Raw genomic sequence first — 25,787 nt, 5'->3', positions numbered from 1 at the left:
GGCTCAGAAGAATCACAGCTCTAACTGGCCCTCAGTGAACTAGCATTGACTGATTATTTGCTTCATGTACTGGAGGTCTGGCTGCACACACACCTCATGGCTGGGGCTGGGGGTTGTCCCATGAATCCTTTCCTCTCCAGAATATTCAATAAGTGACCTCTGGAAGCTGCAACTGAGCAATAGGGGTGAGATAGGGTAGGGTTTGAGATGCTTCTGAGGTACTAGTTCTGGGGCACCATCCCCAAACTCAGAAGGGCTGTAGTTGACAAACTGAAGGCTGGGCCTCTTGTGTGCTAATCTGAGAGTGGGTTTGCCCAGGGTGGAGGTTAATAGTAGAATAGAGAAGCCAAAGGGTACGGGGCTGCTAAAAGCAGTGTTACTCTAGGGGCCATGGAAATCCCTTTGGGTTTCCTGGGAGGTGGTATGTGTGCTGGGGAGGGAGTAGCCTGGGAAAAGACACGAGGCGGATGCTGTGTGGCAACAGCAGCATTTGACCTCACCTCTGCATGGCGGCCGTGCCAGTTGGTTGCTGCTTCGGGTACTGGTGCAGAGAAAGAGCCAGAAGTTTCCAGAATGATGGAGGAACACGGAGTTCCCACTTTGGTCATCTGAGAACTTCCTCTGAGCCTTTCACTAATTGCTCAATTTTCTATCTCTTTTGCTCCTAGCTCTGTGTCTTAGCTGAAGCCATGACAAAAGGCAACTTTCAGAAACAGCCAGAGTTTTGTTTCTTCCTTTTTTATGAGACAGGGTGTTAGGTATTCAAGGCTGCCCTTGAACTCCCTATGGAGCCAAAGACCTCCTTCAACTCCTGCCCCTTCCTCAGAACACTGGGATTACAAGTGTTTCCCACTACACCCAGTGTGTGGGGATTGAACCCCAGGGCCTTGGGCATTTGAGATGAGCAATCTACTAGCTGAGCCATATCCCTAGTGCCCAAAGCATTGTTTCCTGAGAATCAAAACGGTTTCAAAGAAGGCAAGGATGTTTAGCTGAGGCGTCACAGAACTTCCACATCATTTTCTGCTGATAGAAATCTGAATTCTGCTGATCAAAATATGCCTGAGAAGTACTGGAAATAGGGCTAGGGATCTTGGACCTCCCTCCTATCCCTCAATGCTCATTCCAGGCTCCCACAGAGAAAAGAGCCCAGTGTTTACATTTACACACTCCTTAGAAGTGAAGTCTGAAGTAGCTTTCTGGTGATCTCTTCCAAAGTGAGGCAGGTAAATGAAAGAGAAAGCCTTGCTCCAAGGTGTCAGAAAGTCATTCTGAGAATGATTCTTGTGCTTGTTTAAAATGGAGAGGAATAAAAGGCAGGGCATGAAAGCTGCCATCCCGTCCGTTCTGTCTTGGATGCTCCTCGTCTGCTAACACTTCCCTGTGATGCTCAAGTTCAGAGGCTTACCAGGGACTCCCTTGCTGGCCAGCTAAGCTAACTGGCTGCGCCTCTTCCTGCGTATCTGCTCACACTTCTTGTTTCAAGGCCTGAGCTCCTTATCTCCTGTCTCTGAGGGGCTACAGCAGACTCCTACAATGGCTGGGCCTTGTTTTATGCTTGTGTGTGGACTTCACTGGGTGGGGCAGACAGAGTATTTGTAGAATTTATTTATTCTGTTATATCTTCTGTAGTGATCTAAGGCAAAATATGCACAAAAGGATACTCTATGCCCCCAGTGGAAATCACTTGTTCCCAGCTAAACAGAGATCAGTTACCATCAGGCTGGAGTCAGGGCTGCAGGGATGACTGCATTCTCTTACTCTCACTTCCATGTACCGGTCAGCAAGGAGGTGAAGATCTGAAGCAGTAGTGATACAGGAAGATTTAACCACCACACACAACATCATAAAAAAGTGTATTAGAAAGGACTGGAAACAATATTGCATATTAATATCTGGCCACACTTACTCACAGTGAGTGCTGTAGCACCAGATGCACAGAGCTTCCTGGGTTTGGATGGCCGTACATCTCAAGCCTAATTGTGGCTCACCGTAAAGAAAGAAAAACCACAGAAAGAACATAGACGTTCAATGTGGGAGATCTGGAGTTTAGAGTTTATCCACTCTTATTGCTGTAACTGATGGAGAAATAGATGGTATGCCATAATATGTCTATATAAATTCAGTTCAATTTTTTTTTTGGCAAGATGATGTTACAAAGGCCACAATTCAGTCAAAACCAAACAAAAGAAGAAAAGGGCACAAAGTGTAACAAAAGCATAAACAAAGCCCCCTCTTTATGACAAGCATCGCTGCTTCTCATTGAAGACTCTAACATTTTATTATGTGGTTGTTTCTAAATTGGAAACAGTGTGCTGGTGTCTGAAGCAACTGGTGCTGGGCCATGCCCTTGGCCATAATGCAATGGTGACATCATGATGTTCCTGACTCTCCAGGACAGACACACACGCACACTAAGGTATGAATCACAGAAGGAACCTGGGAGAGGAAGCTGGAGTAACAGCGAGGAGAAGGGATGAGACATGGTGACTGCCAGCTGTCACCAACAGGTCAGCCTCCTCTTAGGAACCTCTTGCCTCTGATAGCTACTTGAAACACAGCTAGAGGGCAATGGGATCTCAGCAGGCTTCATTACACAGCAGTACTCAAGACACACACCATGTAACAGAACAAACCACAGAACAAAAAGTGAGCTCATGCAAAACCCTACTTTACCAGCTAAAGAAAAACATTATCAACTTTTGATACAGAATATAGCCACCTTCAAACATAATTTAATTACTTGTGGGCATAATATGAAACCTTATCTTAAATACAATAGTTTCAAAAAAATGCTGTTACAATATAAAACCACAACAAAAGGTGTGCAAATAGACATTTATATTGGCTAAAAAAGGCAGTGAGAGGAAAGGGCAAAGCATTCTAAAAAACAGCTCCTGAAGCCACTATTTACAATTCCGCTTTAACCTTTGATTACCAGTGTCAGGGGTGGGGGCGGGGGTGGCGGTGGGGTTTGGAGCCATCTTCCTTGGACCATACTTAATGGCTCTCATTGCTAAGAACAAGAGTGAGTAAAAGCTGCCAGCAAATTGTAGGCTTGGAAGGTTGTCACCTGGAATATGTGAATTTGGGTAAGGCCAGTCCTATAATTGCATATGGAACAAAAACTGTCCACAGCTCTAGTTCCTCAAATTCTCTCCCTTTATTCACTGTACGTCGTTATATTTGTAATTTTACTTTCGCTTTCGAAATGCCATGTTGTTCTGGAAACAAAGAAACACAGACTTAAGAGGGATACCTTTGTGAACTCTGTCCCTTCACTTGAACTCAGAAGTATCTGAAGTGTATTTGCCAATGCTGATTTATAGAATTCATCAGCACTGCAAAGACACAGTACAGCTTGAGGCTGCTGACCGGGAAAGGCTTCAAGTGCTTTTTACTTTTTGGAAAACTTCCGTACTTTGCACTCATTTAGAGTTTAGATCAGTAGTTTTCCGCCCATGGAGCACCCGGGAAGACAGTTTTGGGTATCAGCTAGGGTGCTCCTGGCATCTAGTGGGGAGTGACCAGGGGTAGTACTAAGCAAGCTGCATTTCACAGAACGACCCCCACCAGTGATGATCATGCCCTGTATGTCAGGAGAGCTGCGACTAAGAACGTCATTTTAGCTCAAAAGCTGTTATAGACAATCTCTCCTCCAGTTCTGTGGAATCACCTCAGAAAGTTTCTGTAGGATGTCATTCAGGTGAAGGCAGGTACAAGAGAGAAGGAGGCCTGTCATTGGATGAGAAGGAAGGATGGGCAGGAGAAATATTTTAGAGAGAGGAGGAGACTGGAGGAGGCAGGAGAAGCAGAGGAGAGAACATGGAGGCGGATGTTAAGATTCCTCTCTGCACATTTACAGGTTGTTATGAATATTCTTAAGGGGTGGATGTGTACAGGGTTTTTTGTGTCTAGATGAGCAAATTATATCTCATCAATTGGATCAGAGGTCATTGTGTTGTGTGTTCTTTCATAGGGCGATTTAAGTTAAAGAGAGTTTGTGGTGGTGGAGACACTGGGCCACCATGGAATTGGGATGTGTATGTCTGGCATGGTGGCAACCTGCCTTGACAACTAGATGGGCAGAGAGATTGTTGCCAGGCTCAGAGAGTAGCCATTGTCTGTGTGATATGGGATGGAGAAGAGCGGGTGAGACGCTTTGCTGACTGAGATGAAGTATCTACCAGCTATCTTGGGGCGCTGCAGTGCTTGACCTAGTGCAGGGGAGAAGACAGCATTTTTTATAATTTTACAGCAACAAGTTTCTGTGAAGACAGTGCTGTAAACATTTACAATTATTTCTGTTGAGCTGATAGAGGGTAGCAACCCTAATACTGACTCTTGAGAGAGGCCTTTCTGCTGAGAACCTCTAGCTAATTGACTTGTCTTCAGCGTGACATCTCTGTCTTGGTCTGGCTATACAGGTTCTCTGGGAACCTGTACTGGTCACACTCTGCCTCCAAACCTCACACCATTCTAATACCTCTACTTGATAAAGGTTGCATGGTCCCGTATCCTATTTATGTGAAAACATGTGCTACTGGGTGTCTATAGAAGAGAGCTTTGGAATATTTAAAAATTTTGTTTGAAAGTATGGATATTTTGTGTTTTAGCCACTGAGATGCTGGGCTCACATATTTCTTCCATCTAAAAATGGTCATTCTGGATAATGGTGTCACAGGTTTTCAAAGAAAATAACATACATCCAGAGCAGGGAAAGACATTTATCAAGACAGCCGAGTCCATAGCTATAATCAGAACAGGGGTTCAGTTGAAGTGAAGGGTGGGTTGTGCTTGTTTTCATGGAATAGCAGGTCCCGGAACTATCAGCCCAGGGAAGAACAGGAACCAAGATAACTGGGGATGGGGCTTGGAAGAAAGCTTTGGCTTCCAAGAAGTTTTACAGTATCAGAAGTTTAAAACAAGGTCTCAATTTCAGGATTGGGTTCTAAAATGCAGTGATGAGCTTTGGGGCCATTAAAGGCACGGAACTGATAGAAAAACGATCACAAGAGCAGTGAGCTCATCTTACTGGGCATCAAGCCCTCAGGAGGCTGAGTGTGATCAGGCAAATGAAGAAGAGCCACATGGCTCTCCAATCCCTTCCCTTCAGCACCTCAAACATCTTGTTCCGACACCGCATTGCCGTGCAATACATGGCCTAATAGTAGCTTTCTAAGTTCAGCCTTCGGCCCTGGTCTCTGCACAGGCTGATGTCCCTGTGCTGTTTTGGAGGACTTGGAGAATCTTTGTGGTATAAACTCTGCTTAGGGAAAAATCCACCTTGCTCCTACTTGGGTAATTGTTTAATTAATTTCTCTGAAGATTCGGGCTCTGTTTTGGGGGTGGGGCGGGTAGGGAGAGCGTTAGGAAGCCACATACCAGGGAAATCTCAGCTAGCAGTCAACAAAACCGTCTAGAAGGATGGGTGTTCTGAACGTTCCTGATGCAATGGAATCCTGTCTCTAACATTAAAAACTTGTCTTCTAAACGCAAATCAAATCTCAAACAACCAACGTAAAAGAACAAATGCTGCCTGCAAATCCACTCCCAACATTGTCCGCCGTGGGTCCAGCTGCTGGGAAAGAGGCATGCCCAGCTATCTTTGTGCTTCAGTGGGGCCTGGCTGGGTTTAGCTCAGGTGGTAGCGATGCTCCCCCCGTGTGATGTGGGAAGAGAACTCGTACCTGTCCTGGCTGTGATAACCACACATGTTACACTCAAAGGGATCCCGGAAGCCATGGCAGCCCATGTGGATGGTGTACATGACATGATCCAGGAAGAGCACGCGGCAGTGTTCGCACTTGTACACCTTCAGCTGCTCACCACTCGTGCTGACCACACGGAAGGCGTCCTGCGAGTTCTCTGAGGCTGCCCTCAGCACCTCGTAGGCGCGCTGCTCCTCCTTGAGAGCCAGCCCGTTGCGCGCATGCGGAGTGATGTGGTTGGTTAGGTAGATGAGACCGCTGCGCTGTTCCTCCGCGTTGCTCTCTGTATCCGTGGAGTCTTGGCAGCTGTTGCTTGGGGAGGCCTCCCGCTCTGATGACACGGACTTGGCCTTGGACAGCAGCAGCAAGTTCTCCACGGCGCTGTCCTGTGCTGAGTGGTTGGACCGTGGTGGGCCGTCTGAGGGGGGCTTGTGCAGCTGGTACATGGAACTGATGACCGGCACCACCTCGGAGCTACCAGGGGGTGTCTGCACCAACGGGCGCAGGGACTCAGCCCCCAGGTAGTTAATGGCATTGTTGATGGCCTGGTCCATCACGTGGGATGTCATCATCTCATCCTTCTCATAGTTGGCACTGTCATAGGGCATGTCTGACAGGCACTTGTCTCCTGTGGGAAGTAGACGGCCATGAGTGAAATCTACACCCAGGAAGGTGTTTTAGTGTTACAGCAGACAGGACACACCTGCCAGGGCTCAGGAGGGAGAAGGAGCCATCTTGCCCAGGGACTTACTATGCTAAGTTCTTCAAGAAAACCTATTTACCCATTAATGAATAAGAAACTAAAGATTATCCATTTCAGCTTAAACAGGGCATATTTCACAGGGGTAAATCCCATCTTTCATTAAGTATGATAAAGTTAATAGTACTATATTTAATTTAAATATTTTAAAAGTGTTCTAAATGTATACTGTTTAATGATACTATATTACATTTATCATTTTAATAATCTTAAAAATGTACTCAAAACATGGTTACATATTATTTACAATAACTGATATATTTCTTATAAGTATTTCAAAAGTAGATGGGTTCCAGTGCATGATGAAGTAGAAGGGATACTTAAACATAATTGTATGTATCCTTTCTTCATAATTAGCAGAAACAGGAAGCAGGAAATGGAGAAAATCTATTTGAGCAGGCTGTGAGGTGGGCACAATCCACTTACTGTTTACAAACAATTCTAATACTAAAGATGAACAGAACTGAGAAATCAGTAGTGCCCAGACCTGGGCCTCAAGAAGACTATGGTCTCCTGCTTAGCTTGTAGGATTCTATGAGCTCTGCTACTGTCTGGACCTTCGACGTCCCTAAGGGCCCATGTTTTCAGGTATTGTCCAACCTGTGGCTCGTAAGCTGGACGAATCCCAGGATAGCTATGACTATGGCTGAGCCCATTTTTAGATAACAATGTCCCATCAAATGTCAAAGAAGCTCAGCGTTTACCCAGGGACATGCTGCTGGGGGATTCTGGACTCTTTAGGGAAGAAGGGCCTAATAGGAAGACCTTAGATTCTGGGGACTATATTCGCAAAGGGAACCATGGAACTCTGACCCTCATATAGTCCTCTTTTGCTTCACAGCCACAAGACAAACATTTCGACTCTACAAGCTTCTTGTGCTGCCTTGCCACAGAGTAGCACAGCAGGGCCAGCCAATGCTGGTGAGGCATCCTCCAGGCTGTAAGTCAAGCCTCCTCTGTTTTACAGGTTGAACATCTCGGATTTTCCCCTATCGTAATGGAAAATCTGGCTAACACAAATCTTCCCTGGCACTGGTAGGAGATGAGACTAGATTTGGCTTCAGATAATTAGTTTTGGAGTAAAATGTTTTATAATGAAACAAAATGAATTTCCTTGAAGATTTATCTTCTTCTTTTTTTTTTTTTGGTTCTTTTTTTCGGAGCTGGGGACGGAACCCAGGGCCTTGTGCTTCCTAAGTAAGCGCTCTACCACTGAGCTAAATCCCCAGCCCCGAAGATTTATCTTCTAAATACATTGGTGTGAAGTATAATATGAAGTCATGACCCAGATAGGAAGCTCTTTCAGTAAATCGACAGTCTATATTCCTGTTGGCAAGGGCAGTCACTGCGTACCCCCTTAGTGATGATAAGAAGGCACATGGAAGCCTACAGTTTCAGATGCATTTTTACACCTCACCTCCCACAATGCCTTTTCCCTCTTTTCAATACATCAACAGTGGGACTAAAGGGAAAGCCAGTGAGAATGGATATGTATCCTTGGGATGAATCCTTGGATACACACAGCTAGCAGGGGAGATACATGCTGAATGGTGACCTCAGACTCTATCCCCACCTGTGAAATCCCATGTGAAGGTCCATGGGACAGAGCTCTTGGGGCACAGGCAATGTCCAAGTGCAACTGGAATCTATATGATTGGAACATTAGACTACATTGATTTTATTCAAATAAAAAAGGGGCACCGGTAAAGGGTCTGAAGAAAGCGAACTGTCCAGCCACAGTGAGACAACGGACTGAGCTACAAGGGTGACCGGCTGCCCACAGGTAGGACCTGAAGGCAGCTGTTAGTATGGTGGAAGAAGGTGACCCCAGTGTCTTTCGTGCCAGCACTGAGGTCATCAGTTCATCCAAACTCTTTATCTACAGGGGGAAAAGTATCCTACAGTTCATAAATGTACCCATAGTCCTTGAAAAAAAACAAATCAGTGACTATTGATAGTAGCCCTGGAACACAGTCCTCCTGACTCAGTGTCTTTGCATTGCGTTTATTCATCTCCCTGGGTGTGCACCACACAACGGCTTGGTTTCATTTACTTTCATCTCCTCGTGTCAGGAGCAACACATACTCTGACAATGGCATGTGGTGATCCTCAGACTACAGAAAGAAAACTTGTTAATGTCCATTTACATACTCTGGACAGAGCAAAAGCCACATGTAGTGGGTAGTAGAAACAAAGAAGGGATCTCTCTCCACTCAAGGGAGAAGGGTTTTTTTTTTTTTTTTAAATCAAGGTTATAACCTATCTCATTACGTGGGCACGAGGAACCCATTCTTGTATTTGCATCTCCTTTGCTACCAAACCCTAGCAATGGAGGAGGGTGTGGCCTAGTTATGTTAGCTGTACGAGTGTGTGATCTCTCACCAAAGCTGCTACTTTGCTGTTTCTCCCCAGAGTTGTGGTTCTGTGGTTTTCTAAGCAACCATTGAAGCCTGCTGTTTCAAGAATGTAATTTTAACAAGTGGGTGTTGAAAAGAAAGCAATATACATTCCAGATGAGTATGGTGTTACAAATCTACCCGTAAAATTTCTCTACCCATATGTGAAAAATTAAAAGCTACCAAAGTTCCCAGTGCTCCAGTGAAATCTATTATCTACCTACTCACCCACCTACCTACCTATCTAATCTAATCCATCCATCTATCCCTCCCATCTATCTGCCCACTCACCCACCCACCCTTCCACCCATCCATCCACCCATCCATCCACCTACCCACCAATCATCTACCCATCCATCCATCCACCTACCCATCCATCCACCTACCCATCCATCCATCCATCCATCCATCCATCCATCCATCCATCCACCCATCCATCCATCCATCTTCCCATCCATCCATCCATCCATCCATCCATCCATCCACCCACCCATCCATCCACCCATCCATCCATCCACCCATCCATCCATCCATCCACCCATCCATCCACCCATCTATCCACCCATCCATCCACCCATCCACCCATCCATCCATCCATCCTCCCATCCATCCATCCATCCATCCATCCATCCATCCATCCATCCACCCACCCATCCATCCATCCACCCATCCACCCATCCATCCACCCATCCATTCATCCATCCATCCACCCATCCATCCATCCACCCATCCACCCATCCATCCACCCATCCATCCATCCATCCACCCATCCATCCACCACCCATCCATCCACCCATCCATCCATCCATCCATCCAATCTCTCTCTCTCTCTCTCTCTCTCTCTCTCTCTCTCTCTCTCTCTCTCCTATTTATTTACTTTACATTCATCTATCTATAACCAAGGAAAAGAGCAGAAAATTCTTGCCTGAGACTCAAGACAAAGCCTTGGGTAATGTCACTTCTAGAAACAGGTGAGATCAACAACATTCTCAGCGTTCCCTCCCAACCATCACACTGATAGAAAGAGTTCAAACGGGCTGAAATTTCTGGCCCCCTCTTTTTTGATCATGGAGCGAAAGTTCTACCTGCAGGCAGCACATGGCATCAGAGACCTTAGCATGTGGCTGGCTCCCCTGCACAGAAGTAAAGGCCTTGAAGGGGAAGTGAAGCCCTGAGGTGTTCCTTGTGGAGACAGAAGGCATCATTTGCTGGTTTAAAGCTTTAACCAAATCTGAAAACTGTGAGAGAACTCTCAAAGGGGAATATTTTAAACAAAAGCCGTACTTGGCCTCACCTGAACTCTCCCAATAACATTGTTGGCATTCTTTCAGGATTTAAAAAAAAATCATAGTTCTCATAGGAAAAGTCTCACATACAATGGGAAGAAATGTATCTGAAATGTCAGTCAAGCCACATTAGATCAAGTAGAATGAGCAGGATCAAAAGAAATGCCATGGTTACAGGGAAAATATTTTTTTTGGCAAGAAAGGAAGTAAGACAAACCCATAAGTTCATCCTAGGGGAAAGGAAACTTAATTCCAGGAAGAGGAGAAATGAGGCCTAATTACGTCATGACTTCATGACTCGGAGTAAAAAAAAAATTTAAGTTCTAACTATTTTATTTTTTAGTATATGCAAGCAGTCAAATTTTGAAGCTATTCATAGGCAATATTTAAAAAAAAACCCAAAAACCAAAATAGAGAAGATTTTAGACCCCAAGCATTAAAATGAACCCCAATTCAATACACACTTAATACGTGAGTTAGAAATAGCAAACACGGGGTTGGGGATTTAGCTCAGTGGTAGAGCGCTTACCTAGCGAGCGCAAGGCTCTGGGTTCGGTCCCCAGCTCCGGAAAAAAAAAAAAAAAAAGAAATAGCAAACACTAGAATAAAAATTGCTAGGAACTCAAAGCAGAGAAAATATAACAGTAAATAAACTAAAAAAGACAAAGAAATTAAAATAGCAAAATGCCAGCAGTCACGGGAGACTGGCACTCTTGGATAGAAGTCACAATGGATAGAACAGTTGGTGTTTACGAAAAGGAATGCTTCCAGAAGACAAGGAAGAAGAAAGGAACCTCCCACTTTTAAAGGCTTCATCTCATCTACAACATAAAACACCAAAGTGCTTTCTACCGAGAATGGTTGACTTCAAGGAAAGAACACTACATATTTCGGGAGAAAAGTAAAGCCATTAAAGAAAAGACTATCAGTTGAACTTGGCCCCTACACCATTCAGTGAGCTCTGCCATCAGGCGACAGGGAGAGATCTGTCAACGTCAGAAGGAAGACTGGTCTGAGGCCACACACTCCTGGGGTTATTATACAGAAGTGACAGGCGGACATCCTCAAAGTTAAAGCAGTGATGGGGATGGGATATCTACACGGGTGCTTGAACGTCTATTGAAAGTCTATTCATTGAGGGGATTAATCAAAATATACGGAAATGGTCCTAAGAGGCCTGGGTCTGATTCTTTCACCTGTTAAAATATACAGTGCTGAATATCTAAATTAACAAAAGAATAATGATTTCTGAATACACTGTGGACAGAGAGGTACAATGTAAAAAATAAAAGCAATAGAAATCATTTTTTTAAATATTTTTTTCCTGACAGTTATTCTTTCTAAAATGTAGAATCCCCTTTGGGAGTGAATATTTACTTGACGCTCCATTATCTCTTAAAGTTTAAGACCTGTTGAATATGCCGTGGTCACTGTGGACTTATTTTCTAGCAATACATGGGCAGAAGGGAAAGCGGTTGTAATCTTTCTGAGGTGGCACATTCAGGAACTTAAAAGGCATTTGCTTCACATCTCTACATTGTAATCCACCTATTACTAAACCTGTCCACTGAAATATACAAGTCATTGTATATATATCAACGATGATGTTCTTCTAATTTAATACTGGTAATTTCTGGATGTTGGATTTACTTATCTGAAAAACATCAGATACTTCTATCAAAACTCTTACTAGCTACCTATCATCTCAGGTACACGATAGATGTAGAGAGTAGCCTTTGAGGTCCATCTCTCTTCATTTTAGAGAGAAACTATGACACAGTAGGAAGGGTGGACAGGACTGTCATCACATAGCACCGAAAGGAAGGCAGACTCGAGAGTAGGAAGAGGCCCTAGTTAGTCCGTGAACTGCCAATCACCTCTGGGGAACACCAGCAGAGCACAGCTGCTGGGAGCCCTTCCTGGCACATTCACTTCTGCTATCCTGGTCCTCCTGTTCCCACAGTGCCACTTCCCCCTGTGTTTAACCTCTCCCCTGGAGACTGCTCTCCACTCTCCGTGTTGCTTCATCCGTTCTGTGAGTCCCTTTCACACAGAGCGTGTGAATCAATACAATGCCCATTCACTCAGGAGAGCCACGGTAAAAATTTCAGAGCCTCTATTTGGCTGGAAGTCTCCTGAAGCTTAAGGGCACCACAGACGCTCATCACTAAAGCATGTGGCATTCTTCAGGCTCCTAATCAGAAAGAGGAAGTCACACCCTGCCTCCTGAGGTCAGTTACTCTTCACAAGCCTTGAACATATTTGCTTCTTCATCTCTGCCAATCTCCCAGATAGCCCACCAGGCTCTCTCCATGGTTCCTGTCCTCTGCACCAGTCAGGGAGATGATAAGAGCCCTGCACCTCATACTTTCTAAAGCCCCAGCCACCCAACAACTGGCTCCTTGACCAAGATTCCCTCTATCTTTGTTCAGGAAATGAAATCTTCTTCATTCCTTTGGTTCAAAGGCTCACATACACAGAGACAAGTCTATGAACAAAATTTCCAATAAGTGGTATCTGTTTTGTTTTCTTTCCTCCTCCTCCTCCTCCTCTTCCTCCTCCTCCTCCTCCCCCTCCTCCTCTTCTTTCTCCTCCTCCCCCTCCTCCTCCTCCCCTCTTCCTCTTCCTCCTCTTCTTCCTCTTCTTCTTCTTCCTCCTCCTCCTTTTCTTCTTTTTTGAAGATTTATTTATTTTATGTAACTACACTGTCACTATCTTCAGACACCAGAAGAGGGCATCAGATCCCATTACAGATGGTTGTGAGCCACCATGTGGTTGCTGGGATTTGAACTCAGGACTTTTGGAAGAGCAGCCAGTGCTCTTAACCATTGAGACATCTCTCCAGCCCTCTGTTTTGTTTTCTAATGGTTTTTTGTTCCCTCCTTCTTCCCAACTCCTAGAACCTGACCTTTGTCTTTCTGCCTCAATGTAGGTGCACTGGTGTAAAGTTGTGTGTGGCACCAATTTTTTATTTGCACGTCCTCTGTAGCACAGCTTCCATGGGCTAGCCTTACCAGGATGGCATTCTTGAAAAAAATTACCTCAAACTCTGAACTCTTATTTGCCAGACTTGGCTTCGCCCTTCCTACAAACAGCACAGTAAGCAAGGGAAGCCATGGTTTCCTTCACCAACCCTGACCTCCATTTCTTTTTCACCAAAGCATTCTCTTTTGATTACTACTCATACTCCTGCCATCTCCCATTTCCGGGTAATTTTGACCCATGTCATTTTCATGTGTTAAGCTTCTGCTCCCATTGGGAACATACCTTTGCTTTCTGTGATTCTAAATCAGACCACATGCCTCAGTTTGACCCTCAACGACCATTACTGTTACAGTCAGAGCATCAAGGGACAACTTTACTCACTGCTTTCCAGTGGATAGTTGGGCAAAGCTGGGAAAATACACGCCCCTTCATCACGTCCCACTAGTCCCTTTCCAGACCCTAACACCAGCATAGTTATTTCTCCTTGAATGCCTAGACTCAATGACTCCTTCATTGCCTGTATGGCATGGTTCGGAAGGCCTGTCCCTTTCCCAAAGTCCACCTCAGCTTCTCAAACACTTTACCTTTTCTTTCTTGGACATAAGGTTTCCTTTCTTGACAATGATAGTAGCTGACCTTCATACTTATGGTTTCTAAAATTCTTTACATCTGTGGGGGTATTTTATGCCCCCAATTACTTTATGATACACATAAAGAATGGAACCTAGGCTTGGGAGGATGGGTCATTTCCCCCATGTTGTCTCCATTGAGTTAACTAGTGTCTCTGCTTTGACCTAAAGCCTGGCCCTGGGACTAGTGATGCCATTCAGGTGTCTGTCTCTACTTTCCTTGTCCTCGAAGTGTCTACGATAGCTAGCGGACACAAGGTTCTTGTCTATGATCTGCTATAGGCAATAGTACCTCAAGGAACAACTCGTTCCCTCTGCATTATTCCGCATGGTATCAAGGACGGATCGTGAGAGCAAGTCTAGCTTCCCCCTCACTGTCCTCTGAAGGGCTAGTCTCTATGGGTTCCTATTAGCCCTCACTATACTTGAGGGGAGCAGTAAATGAGCTTCTGGGGAAAATGTGATCTGAAACTCAGAAAGAATTGATCTAACCATTGTCAGAGTGGCCACAGAAGCATCCTACCAAAGGCTCCAAATGTTATGACCCTCTATCTAATTCCTGGGAAAAGGTTTGTCAGTTTGAAGAAAATTACTAGAAAGAAAATTCTATAGTGTTTAAGAAGTATTAAGCTTACCACTTCTTTTTCCAAAAAGGGAGGTTTTTTTTCCCTTTTCCACTACTTTCAAATAATTTTTATTGGAGTCTAGAACACCCACATAGTTCTATGTTAAGAGACAGCAAACATTTGACTCTTACCAAGAAATTTCTGAGGCATAGAGCTCTTACGTTTGGCGACGTTGCTGGCCAGCCTGTCCAGAACAAGGGACCTCTCTGCTCCTATCTTGCACAGGTCCTCTGCCATTTCGCTGTGGTTAGTTTCTTCCTTAATGACTAAAGTCAAAGACAGTTAGAGAGGCTAGTTTAGAAATGTTTGCACTTCGAGATACTGCCGTGTCTAGTGTTATCCGCACATTGGAAGGGTGCCAACAAGAGCTGTCTTCTCATCCTCCAGCCCCTGGCAGAACCAGCTACAGCAATGCCAAGGACTAGTCACCTGCTAGCAACCCATCCTCCACCTGTCCAACCCACATCATCCCTAAGACCAAAATAACAACCTGCTTGTCTACCCGCCAAGGCTGGACTGCAGTGAATTAACTGTGTTACTTTGGCGGGTCCTTCGTCAAGACTGCCTTAATCCACTTTAACAACAACCACGAGAACGAAAGTATCATCAGGTCCAGAAATAAACAAAGGGTCTGAAGTGATAGCTGTCTAGGGAATGGTCCCCAGCCACACAGCAAATGCCTAGTGACCACGAAGCAGTCGCATAGGGTAGAAAGCCGAGCATTCGTTAAGGGAACTGCAGACACTCGGGTTAGTTCAACCCCATCTCCTTTCCTGTACCAACTCTCCCTGGTCATAAGTGAGGGTACAAGCTTGCCTCCTGCAGAGTCTCCTCTATCCTGACATCTAGTTTGCAAGGCAGGGGTCTCTAAAATATATAATTCCTTCACTCCCTGGGAGCTGAGAGTGTAAAATGATCAGCTGCTCCTTTTTAACCAGCGATCCCCGCACTGTTTCTGCCAAGCGTGTTTCCCTTCTCAGACAGGCCATTGATTTACCACAGGTTTTTTTCTGGTTCTATCTGGTTTATCTTCATGCTACCCAAAGAGTTCCTTGAGCCATGGCTACATCTTCTTCATGTACCCCCTAGCCTTGCCAATATTTTAATTTTCTTCTGACAGGTTTTTATAAGAAATGGTTATCAAATGTTAACAAGAGGCACAGACATTTTTGTGTTAAAACCATGCTTAGATTTGGGTGGACGTTGACAATGGACCAGCCTTCATTCTCTCCATCATCTTCTACATCTCCCCCCTCCCCCTGCCCTGGTAGCTTCCTGCCCCTTAATCTGTACCGTGCGCGCCAACAGAATCCTTATGCATCTTACAGCTTCACCATAATAACCTGCATTTCTAGTCACATGCTACCCCTGGTAAACTACTCCTTTCAACAGTAAATTATGAGGGTGTCCTGTTAACTGGCTCAACACTCAGCCCACTCTGATTAATAGAAGGAAATACAGAAAGTCATAAAATCGAATTCTAGAAGTCACTCATACACGTGATTTTTTTTCAAGCTAATATGTTCATTTACATATCTTCCCTTCTCTGTGAACTAGGTTTAGTCACTGGCCCCGGTGCCCCATCTCTCAGGTGACACCGTACCGCGCCTCTGAGCCCAGTACTTTTCCTCTGTCCTTGGTGCATGTGAGGCCCAGGACAGTTCCTATGAAGACATCAGCAAAGTGTAACAGGCGTTCCCAACCTTTTCACTAAGGGAAAAACAAACCTTCCCTTATGTCTCTTGGGCTTACATCTCTTGAGTTGGGCAGTTTTAACTAATGCACCCAACCTAAATAGGTGTGCGGAGTAGTGAGGTGGCCTGAGGGAGATGAACGAGAACGGACATGTTGATTGGCAGGCTGGACACCGAAGTTCATTTCTGGAGCCTCAATGCCATGGCCCCTAACCCAGCGCTCATTGTGTATTTACAAGGCAAGCGTTGCAGGGGTCAAACAGTGAAATGAGACACGACCTGGGCAGTTACGGTTTGCAACCAGAGTGGCCCCCAAAGGTCTATATGTTGGAGGCCGTGGCGCTAGGATGATCCAAGTAAAAGTTGCTGGAAACCGTGAGGGGTGGAGTCTTGGGGGTAAGTCCTTAAATCATTGGGATATGCTTTCGATAAGGAGCATAGGTCCCTAGCCTGTGTGTGTGTGTGTGTGTGTGTGTGTGTGTGTGTGTGTGTGGCTTGTGCGGATCCCTCTGGCAGGAGATTTCAGTGTACCTATGCTCTCGGCATGGCCTGAAATCTCTGAAGTTCCCAAACAGAATTGCCTTCCTATTACTCCTGGCTGCCTTGGACACCCATTACAGTGATGGAAGTTGGCTGACACTGGCTTGGGGGCATCTATGATCATCTCGAGTATCTCTATGTGCTATGAGTCAGAGGCAGGAAGGACCCAATGTCGTTAAATGCGGGTGCCTGGCTCCTTGGCCATGCTGAGGCCAGGTTCCTACTTCCTGCGAGAGAAAATTCTCACTTCTTGAGAAAGAACTGGAGCATGAAGCCATCACTCTAGTGTTCTGAATCACTGACACCAGGCAGGACAAATTAGAAACTGATTCTCACTACAAGGTAGTGCTCAGTATACACCCCAACACTCTTCTTCAGGCTCAGAACCAGTGCCTGCCAGGTCTTTCAACAACTTCTGCCCTCTTCCCAAGTGTGGATTCTCAAAGCCTAGTCTAAACTAAGGTTTAGTCCCAGCCCAGCAGTTCTTCTTCAAAGACTTTCAAGAGTAATTAGTTTTTTTTAAAAAGACTCATATTTTATCTGGACTTTCAAATACAAAGAAGCAATCACAAACGACACTACCCTAGCTTAGCTTGGTTATTTTACTGTTTCACTCATGGTACTGGAGATCGAACTCAGGACCTCTTGCACACCAGGCAAGCTCTGTCATCACTTCCAGCTTCAGCCAATTCTTCTTGGTTTCAGTCCCCCCACCCCACCACTAAAAAAAACCCTAAACAACAACGACAAAATACCCCACAACACAGAATCTTAAAAGGCTCACTGCTGTGAAGGGAGGTCTTAAGACAGGTAATGACTGGTCAATCGAGAACTTGGAGAGGAGAGAAGCATCTGTCCACAGTGTCATTGGCCCATGCTATTGGATAAAAAGTTCCCCCTGTGGCTGAAAGAGGCCACAGAGACCCCTCCTGACCCAGGAGCTAGGAGGGGGAGGGGTCCAGCTCAGCAGGGAGCCTCAGCGCTTACCTGGGTACATGCCCGGGAGGCCCATGCTTTCCAAGTAGTTGTGGCATCGCTCTTTATGTTCTTCTAAAGAGCTTCGCTGTTTATAGCTCCGGCCACAATATCCACATTTGTGAGGCTTACCAACTGCAGAAAACACAATCGAGTTTAAGACTCCGATTAAAAATCGGCCTTCTGGGTAATGGGGATGCAAGCAATACATTTATAACAAAAAAAATATAAAAAATAAAAAGATGTACTCTCTCCAGAGCTATGACTATTATGGACTTAGTCAAGATTAACGGATTTTAAAAATGTGAATGCCCAGGTGACTCACTGATTGTACCAAGAATCGGTGACTTTTTTTTTTTTTTCATCTTAACCTATGGCACTGACTATCGAGCTCCTCTCTAAATCACTGAAGTGTGTCCTTTAATGGGGAAAAAGTCAACAATTGCCAAGCTCCAGTGTGGACAGAAACATGAGGAGAGTGCAGATTCACTGTGAGGGTAGGCTCTCCCCAGGCTGACCCATCTAATGAATAAGGGGAAAACTCCAGGGGGCCAAACCAGGCTGCTCAAGGTCTCTATGAAACTATGGCAGGAAAAGGCTTTAAAGGAATGGATATTTCTAAGTTGTATCTTTCTATACAATACGAAAGTATTTTACACTTGTAATACATACTCTCTCGCTTAAGAATATACAATATAAAAGCAGAGAATGAAGAGGGATCTGGATAATCCAAACTCATTTATCATGGAGAATATGCAATGTGTCTTGCATCGGAAGAGCTTATGGAAAGCCCCTGTTTTATCTGCAAAGAATAGGAGACAATGGAACTTCCTGATCAGCCTTGCCCATGAGAGCTCACTCCAATGCTCTAAGCATTCTTCGCCTGTCTGTTCAGAGTGGCATTCACGGTATTGTTCAATATGGTAGCCACCAGCCACATGGAGTTTCTGAGTTTGGCTAGAGGACTGACATTTTAGTTTTGTTTAGTTTTAATTTACTAAAACTTCAGTGCCACACATGGCTGGTGGCTTTCGTGTGGGCAGTGTTGTTCTACATGAGTTTAGTCCTTCTTGGATTCCTTGAGAGGTAATTTATGAGGAAAATAGCAAAGGGTCCATGTGATGGCAGTTTTTGCATACTTCAATAAAGACCCCCTTTTAGAGAAGTTCTCCAACCACTTTATGAGGAATATAGATGTTCACCTCAACATAATATTGTTTTCTTATGCTAAGTATGGTGAAAGCCATCCATCCAGGGGCACTTGGTACCTGGTCTACGGCAGTGTTATTTAAATGCTCGCCCTAAGTGACCGGATGCTCTGAAGATGCTCTGAAGATGCTCTCATGGAAACCAAAGCTTCCTCTACAGAATCCGAAGTAGATTTCTACCTTACTTGATTTCATGGGCTGGGTGATTACCCTGCATGTATGTCTGTGCGCCACATGCTTCTTGGTGCCTGCCTGCACAGGCTGAAAGAGGGAGTTGGATCCCCTAGAAGTGGAGTTACAGGTGGTTGCTGGGAATCAAATGCGGATCCTCTGAAAGAGCATCAGTGCTCTAACTGCTGAGCCACCTCTCCACTCCTTACACATTTTTTTTTTTTTTTGTGTGGAGACAGTGAAGTACCACAAATGATGAAATGTGGAACGAATGTTGCATACGGTTGCACATTTATACTCTACTGTCATAGAAATTAACACAGCATAAAGATATACCATATGTCCTTTCCTGAAAATGTTTTAATTTGGGTGATTTAGTGAATCCAACGGCCTTCCTGTGTAAGTGCCTGATTTTTCTCAGTATAGGAATGACTCTAATCCTGGAACACGAGAACCGAAGTGTCTCTAACAAAGTTTGTAGTTCCCAAAAAAGGATACCAACCCTGATAACAGCACCAAGTTCCATCACCACAGTGGAGTCTGCAGTCTCAGACCACACCAGGTACCCAGGAAAGCTATGGTGGACCCCAGCTTTTAACGGAAGTAGGCAGGGTCATTCATGCAGTAAGAAAGTTGGCTACCCTGGACTTTGCGGACCCAGACCAAAGTCCTGCCATTCTGGTCAAATTGCTTTGAAGAAGGAAATAGTGTTCCTTTTCTCCCAGAGCTCTGTTTGTTAAGGGCATTTTCAGACGACAGAGTCACCAACACCCCAGGTCTACGATGACAGGTCACTGGTGACTCTGGCAGAGATAATGGTCGGGAGCCCTCTGCCTGTTTTAGACAGCCACTCAAGTCATCAGCCCCATCGAGAGGAGGATACCACCGCACCTTAAACGCAAGGACTAAGCATGGAGGCAAAACGCAAAGCCCGGCACCAATTTCACAAGACGTCTTGCTGTCTCACAGCTGAAGGTTGGCCATGCAGGACAGATTTACACTGCAGACCAGCAACTGAAGGGAGCTAACTAACCCTGGTCGGGAAGCTACACTGGCTGCCAACCTGAGTGCATGGCGCCTGCCACTTGTGTTTAGGTGCCTTTCTCCTCATTCGCCTGCCACCTGCACGGGTCTGTGTGGCACTCCCTGCCTTGCATCGCCTTCGCCTTGTGTAGCAAATACACTCAGTGTTACCTCCGTCTCAGGAAGCCTTCGATGCTGCTCATTCCTTGTAGAAAATGTCTCCCCGGTCTGAGCTAGTGTCCCACCTAGGACAGGGAGGTGTCTGTCCCCTGACACCTCTGACTCACATGCTGCCTAGCAGGTCAGTTCCTCTGTTTCCTCGACAGAGGAACACCTTTCTCGGCAGTGCCAAGAAACTCACGGCTTTCTGCTGTACGGTTTCGTGAGTCACTGTCAGTCAGGTAGGGGAGTAGAGTACAGGGGAGATGACTCATAGCCTTTCCTCTCTATAGCTGCCCATCTGAAGGTGACCACTAACCAGAAAAACCAGCTCTGGATAAACACCTGTTAAAATGTGCTCCACTCCCATTGGTTTAGAGTTCCCCTAAAGCAAACTCGGCTTGGGCTTGACCGTGTCCTCCTGCTGTGAGAACCTCCTGATCCTTCAAACAGACAGACTGACTTTTCTTTCTGCTCCTGCAGGACCTCAGCACCCTACCGTGCCACACTCACATAGGATGCTGTTGGGGGGCTCAGGAAACATGGGGCCAAAGACATGGATGACTTGCACCATGAGATGCATCTGCTCTGTTTGGGAAGGAGATGAGCTGAGGACCTTCCTCCTGTCACTTAGCAATGACAGAGTGATGGCTGGCTATCACAGGACAGGGGCAAGGCCCATCAACCTCGTGCTCCTAGAGCCAGTGTAGCCCATGACACCACAGGCCAGCACAGTAGGGAAGCAATGTAATGTTGTTACACATGCTGACTAGATTGCGAGCAAACATAACCCATAGTTGCTGGACAAAAAAAATCCCTGTATCTCAGACCTGGAGGCTTGTGGGGCTACTGGGTAAGAAGCCACCCAGGAGGCAGAAGAGGAGTCTGTGTGTCAGGTTGGGGACATTTTGACATCCGTGCAGCATTTATGTAGAGTGTGTTCTGAAGTTATAGAGTATCCAGGACATCCTCACAGGGAAATTTTGCTGTCTGCAGTTTGTCTGCTGACAACTCTAGACAGATCAGTCCCATCAAAGCCTCTGTTGGTTTCTGGCCTGGAAGTTACTCTCTGGCTGGGGCAGTGTGCCCTGGGCTGGCAGGGTTATAGTGTTAGCAACCTACCCGTGTCCTCTCTGTAAGGACAATGATGTTTATCACTGCTATTCAGTATATCCCACCCAAGCCAGTGACATGTGTGGCCCAGCCATAGATGTAAAGGCAAAGCTAAGGGCTCAGGCAGTGTACTTCAGAGAGACCCCACTTACCTGACGTGCTGGGAAGGGAAACTCTTCTACAACACACAAGGGAGGCAGGGTTTTCTCTCGTGTGCACCCTCACCCATCTCCCCTAGTTCAGTAGGAACAGCTGATCACCACACAGGAGGCCAACCCTCCCAGAGGGCTGTGGACTGGGTGGATTGGAAGGGCAGTGGCTGGGAACGTGGGACACATGATCTGGGGCCCCTACACAGAGATGGCCGGGGCCTGGCATCTCTGCCGTGCCCAGGGAACCTACCGGAGTGCGTCCTTAGGTGGCCGGTGAGGGCGTCCCTCCGGCGGCAGGCATAGTTGCAGAGATGGCATTTGAAGGGCTTCTCGCCCGAGTGCAGCTTGATGTGCCGCAGTAGGTTGCCTTTCTGGGTAAAGGAGGCCCCACACTGGTTGCACTGGAAAGGCCGTTCACCTGGGCGAGAAGGGAAGAGGGTAAGTTCTGTGCAAGAGCTGCGGAGGAGGACGGCCGCAAGAAAGTTGTTTCCCATGGGCTCGGTGACTTCCACCGGCTGCAGGTTTGATAGAACATGAGGCTTTAGACTAAACCTGCCAGCTGCTTAACGCTTCAGCGGCTGGGTCAATTTGATCTGAAAATCTAATTTTTTTCCCCTAAATCAGAATGGCACATCACAATGCAAATTCAAACTCATTTAAATAAAGTGACTGCAACATTTTGTGATGAAGAGTCACTCTTCCTGATCAGCAGTTTTGGAATAAACCAATATCCAATTTTGCGTGTTGTGGCATTTGGTGGGGTTTTTAATGTGGCTTTTTTCAAAGGGTCTTTAAAATATGCCACTGAAGCAGCAAAATAAAAAGGAAACTCATTAAAAATGCATTTCAGGATCACAAGTTCATTTCAGCGTTACATTCTTATATTTAAATGAAAGGCACTTCATTATAACAGTTATAATAACTTCTATTCATTTACATTTTCCCTGTATTTTCCCTTTCAATTTCTTCTCCATTACCTGTCTGTCCCTAAGCAGGCAAATCAGGAGAGAGACAGACAGAGAAAGTGTGAGCGTGAGAGGCAGAGGCTGGAGAAAGACTGAATAAAATGAGAAGTTCGGGGACAGGACAGCGGCAGCCTGTCCTCCAGAGGGAACCCCTGGCTCCCTCCCACACTTGGCAGCACAGCCAGTTGCCTGCGACTTCCCGCCTTTCTCTCTCCTCACAACCCGGAGAGCCTTCAGATCCGTTTTTGTGTCCTCAGTGGACAAGTCCTGTCCCAGGGACAGATCGTGCTGCCCTTGAAGGCGTTACCAAGGAGATTACTCTGTTTGTGACTGAGAGAGCCCAGGGTTCCTGCAATGTGTGCCCAAGAGTTTCGGCTTACACCCTGGATTTGGAGAAAGGGCAGGAGCTCCCTGTGAATAGGGGTGTGTGACTGTCCTCCTGGGTGGACACTAACTGAGCCTTTAACTCTCTGGATGATGTGCCCATCACGTTTCTTATGAAAGCCGCTTTTGAAGTACAGATGCCTCTTTAAAAGACCGTTCTGTGTGAAAACCCATGTCCTGAGACATGTTTCTCTTAAGGATAAACAATGTGTTAAGAATGCCCAATTACCACTTCTCCAGCTGGGCAATGGAGGAGAAGCAGAGGGCTGTTATCATAGTTACTGATAGGGGTTCAGGAGGTGCTAAAACCCACGCAGGTTAAGCTTTAATGTGGTGCCTGAGTTTCCTAATTACCCCTAAGTCTTTTTCACTGGGCAGTGCAAACGCAAAAGTTAGAACTAATTTACGATGACATTTAATGGCCAGTCGGATACTACCCAGTAAGTATTCAGCGTCTCCCAAAATTCCTGTCTGCATTAGCTGACTGTGAAAACACCGTCTAAAGTCAAGGAGGACGGGGATCGATCACTGAAGTAGCCTCACTAACTTAACCATTGCCACGTCTGTGAGACCCGAGTGCACACTCCACTGACACTGTGTTCACAAAGTGTTCAGCTCCGATTGGATGGGTGGAGGAAAGACAAGTGAGCAGTGAGTGCAGGAAGATCCAGCTGGGAACTGGAACATGCCTAAAACTATAGCTCTCAGTCAGAGAGGCTGGGCCCTCAGGCTGCACAGGAACTTCTGGTGATCCACATGGGCCAAGTCACTTGCTTAGCAGCTGGAAGACCCCTCTGTGAGCTGAGGAGGTGCTGCAGGGCTGTGTCTCCCTGATGTGACCCGAGCTAGTGTTCTGGTTATCGGGAGGCAGACAGGACTGATAATTCAAAGCACATTGCTCTTCCTTAGGAAGGGAAGGTAGGCATTCTTTGGGGACTGAGACCTGCCTGCCTGGCGTCTCAATCTTTGCCACAAAGCAAGGTAAGGCAGAGTTACTGCAAATCTACTGATTTCCAATTGATTGTGTGGGCACGAATTCACAGCCCATGGTGGGGAGTCTTGAAGACCACATTTCTAAAATGGACCCTAGGCTATTCTACTCAATGCAGGTGTTACACATAAGGGGTATGCTCGAAGAGCTGGGTCGTAGGACACAGCCCACAGCTGTGTCTGTTGCCAGTGGCCATGACCTGTTTCCTGAAGAACAACAGCTTGTAGTAAGTTAAGGCTCTCTAAGCTTGTATCTGCCTACATTTAACTGGGACGACACGACATTAGATATTGCAAATTCTAAATTGAATTTCTGACCCAGGCACTCTACACTTTTTTTATTCTGTCACAGTGTTTTCGACCATTCACTTGGGAAATAAAGAACATCTGAGGGCCTGTCTGCAGAAGGTAGGTTTTTAAAGAAGCATGGCGCACAAGACTAGATGTGCAGCACCTGCTAGGCAGGAGCCCACAGGAAGCCAGCCCTTTTGTTCTGCCCAGGCCACTTCCTGGTCTTTACTATTCAGAACAGTGATGTTACAGGTGGGGCCCTGCCCGCTGCACTTCCTGCCTCTTTCCTACTACCCCAGGGTGATCCTCATACTCATCCTGAGATGTTGGTGGGCACGATGGGGTTGTGACACTTGAATCAAACACGAAACCAACCGAGCACCCAAGGGGAAGTGACACTCTGGTGCCCACAAGCCACTTAGAAAATGGCAGGAGTGGAATGTCACCCGGGGAGAGGAGCAGAAGCTGGGCTATGCCCTTGAGATCTCTGTTTACTGGGAAAGGGACTATGAAGCCATGAGCCTGGCTGATTGGGTCACGGGCAGCAGGCAGAAGAGAGGCTCTGCTGTACGTCTTAGCTTGTCCACTGGGGCAACGCATCCTACATCAGCTCCTCAGAGGCCACAAAGATGGCTGTTTATTGTCCCTTCCTCAACAGCACGTTCCCAGAGGCTTATTGTGCTCTAGATTCCATGCCCGGTGCTCTTGGGGACTTCTTAGGAATGCTGGCTCTTCAGATTCTCCCAGGGTCTGACTTAGGACCTGTGTTTTCTCAAGATTCCAAGTGGTCCACAACTCCTTTCACGGGGTGGGCGGAGGGCAGTAGTCTCACTACCTGCTGTCAGTGTAGGGACGCAGAGCCCAAAACTTTTCGGACACATTCCACCCAGACCTGGAAGATCAAACCTGTCTGTCCTGTCTACTTATTCAAACCTAGTTGGGGGATTCGTGTATTCACATAGACAAATATGTACTATGGAGTCGGCCATAAGCAACTTCGTGTGTGTGTGTGTGTGTGTGTGTGTGTGTGTGTGTGTGTGTGTGTGTTCAGTGAAGGACTAGGAGGACTGATGCAATGGGTCCTATGCTCCTCTTTCTGTAAGTTATCTGTTCAAAACTGAAGAGCTTAGCATATTGGTGTAGACATGATACTTAGTCACTATTTGTTCTGGAAAGTATGTAGCAAATGTCAGGCACCCTCCCGGATCTGTTGATGGCAAGTTTAATCATTACATGTAATTCTTTTTTCTAAAAATCAAGGCAGGCGGCCGTATTTTGGCAATTTAGTACACCAGATTTTGTTTCGTTTGTCAAATATCTACCTGAGGGGATTTTCACTGTATGGTGAGAGGTTTGCTCCTCATCAGCGCTGGTTTGCTACAGGCCCAAGACCCTTGAGCATGTGTCACAGGAGTCTCTGTGTTGATTTTCACCTCATCATAGAAGACAAGAGCAAGTTTATCCTCACATTTGGTTTTCTCAGGGCTGGGTGTGCCAGGTCTATTTCAACGGGTAACTCAAGGACTAAAGGGCCCCCTTGGAAAAGCCAAAATTTGCCTAATTTTAAAGCTAAACTTTTGTTGAAGAGATTATTAAAATACCATCTTATAAATCATCTCCACATATACTGTCTATGGAATATATAATTTGGGAAACCGTTTCTGTTCATATATAAAACCACAACCTTGATCACGGCATTATTGCCTCATACATGTTGTAGCTCCTGATT

The 25,787-nt window shown here is 45.9% G+C and overlaps 1 protein-coding gene across 15 annotated transcripts in view; it reads right to left on the bottom strand.

The window, feature by feature from the left end:
- Positions 1-2,650: 2,650 nt before the first annotated feature.
- Ikzf1 (IKAROS family zinc finger 1) overlaps positions 2,651-25,787 on the bottom strand; it is an 87,827-nt gene continuing 64,690 nt past the window's right edge. For 4 of the 15 annotated variants that reach the window (XM_006251494.5, XM_008770315.4, XM_006251491.5 and 1 more), the window contains 4 exons: positions 21,679-21,846; positions 17,615-17,737; positions 14,525-14,659; positions 2,651-6,339 (listed from right to left, as the gene is read on the bottom strand). In XM_006251494.5, the coding sequence (XP_006251556.4) occupies positions 5,636-6,339; positions 14,525-14,659; positions 17,615-17,737; positions 21,679-21,846 (1,130 nt within the window). In that variant the 3' untranslated portion in view covers positions 2,651-5,635. The remainder of the gene's footprint in view (positions 6,340-14,524; positions 14,660-17,614; positions 17,738-21,678; positions 21,847-25,787) is intronic. The other 11 variants (XM_039092065.2, XM_039092062.2, XM_039092066.2 and 8 more) reach the window with 6 other exon arrangements.

This window comes from Rattus norvegicus, chromosome 14 (assembly GCF_036323735.1).
Source record: "Rattus norvegicus strain BN/NHsdMcwi chromosome 14, GRCr8, whole genome shotgun sequence".
Lineage (NCBI taxonomy): Eukaryota > Metazoa > Chordata > Mammalia > Rodentia > Muridae > Rattus > Rattus norvegicus.
The sequence above is the reverse complement of the archived record's forward strand: the minus strand, read 5'-3'. Positions and strand labels throughout refer to the sequence as shown.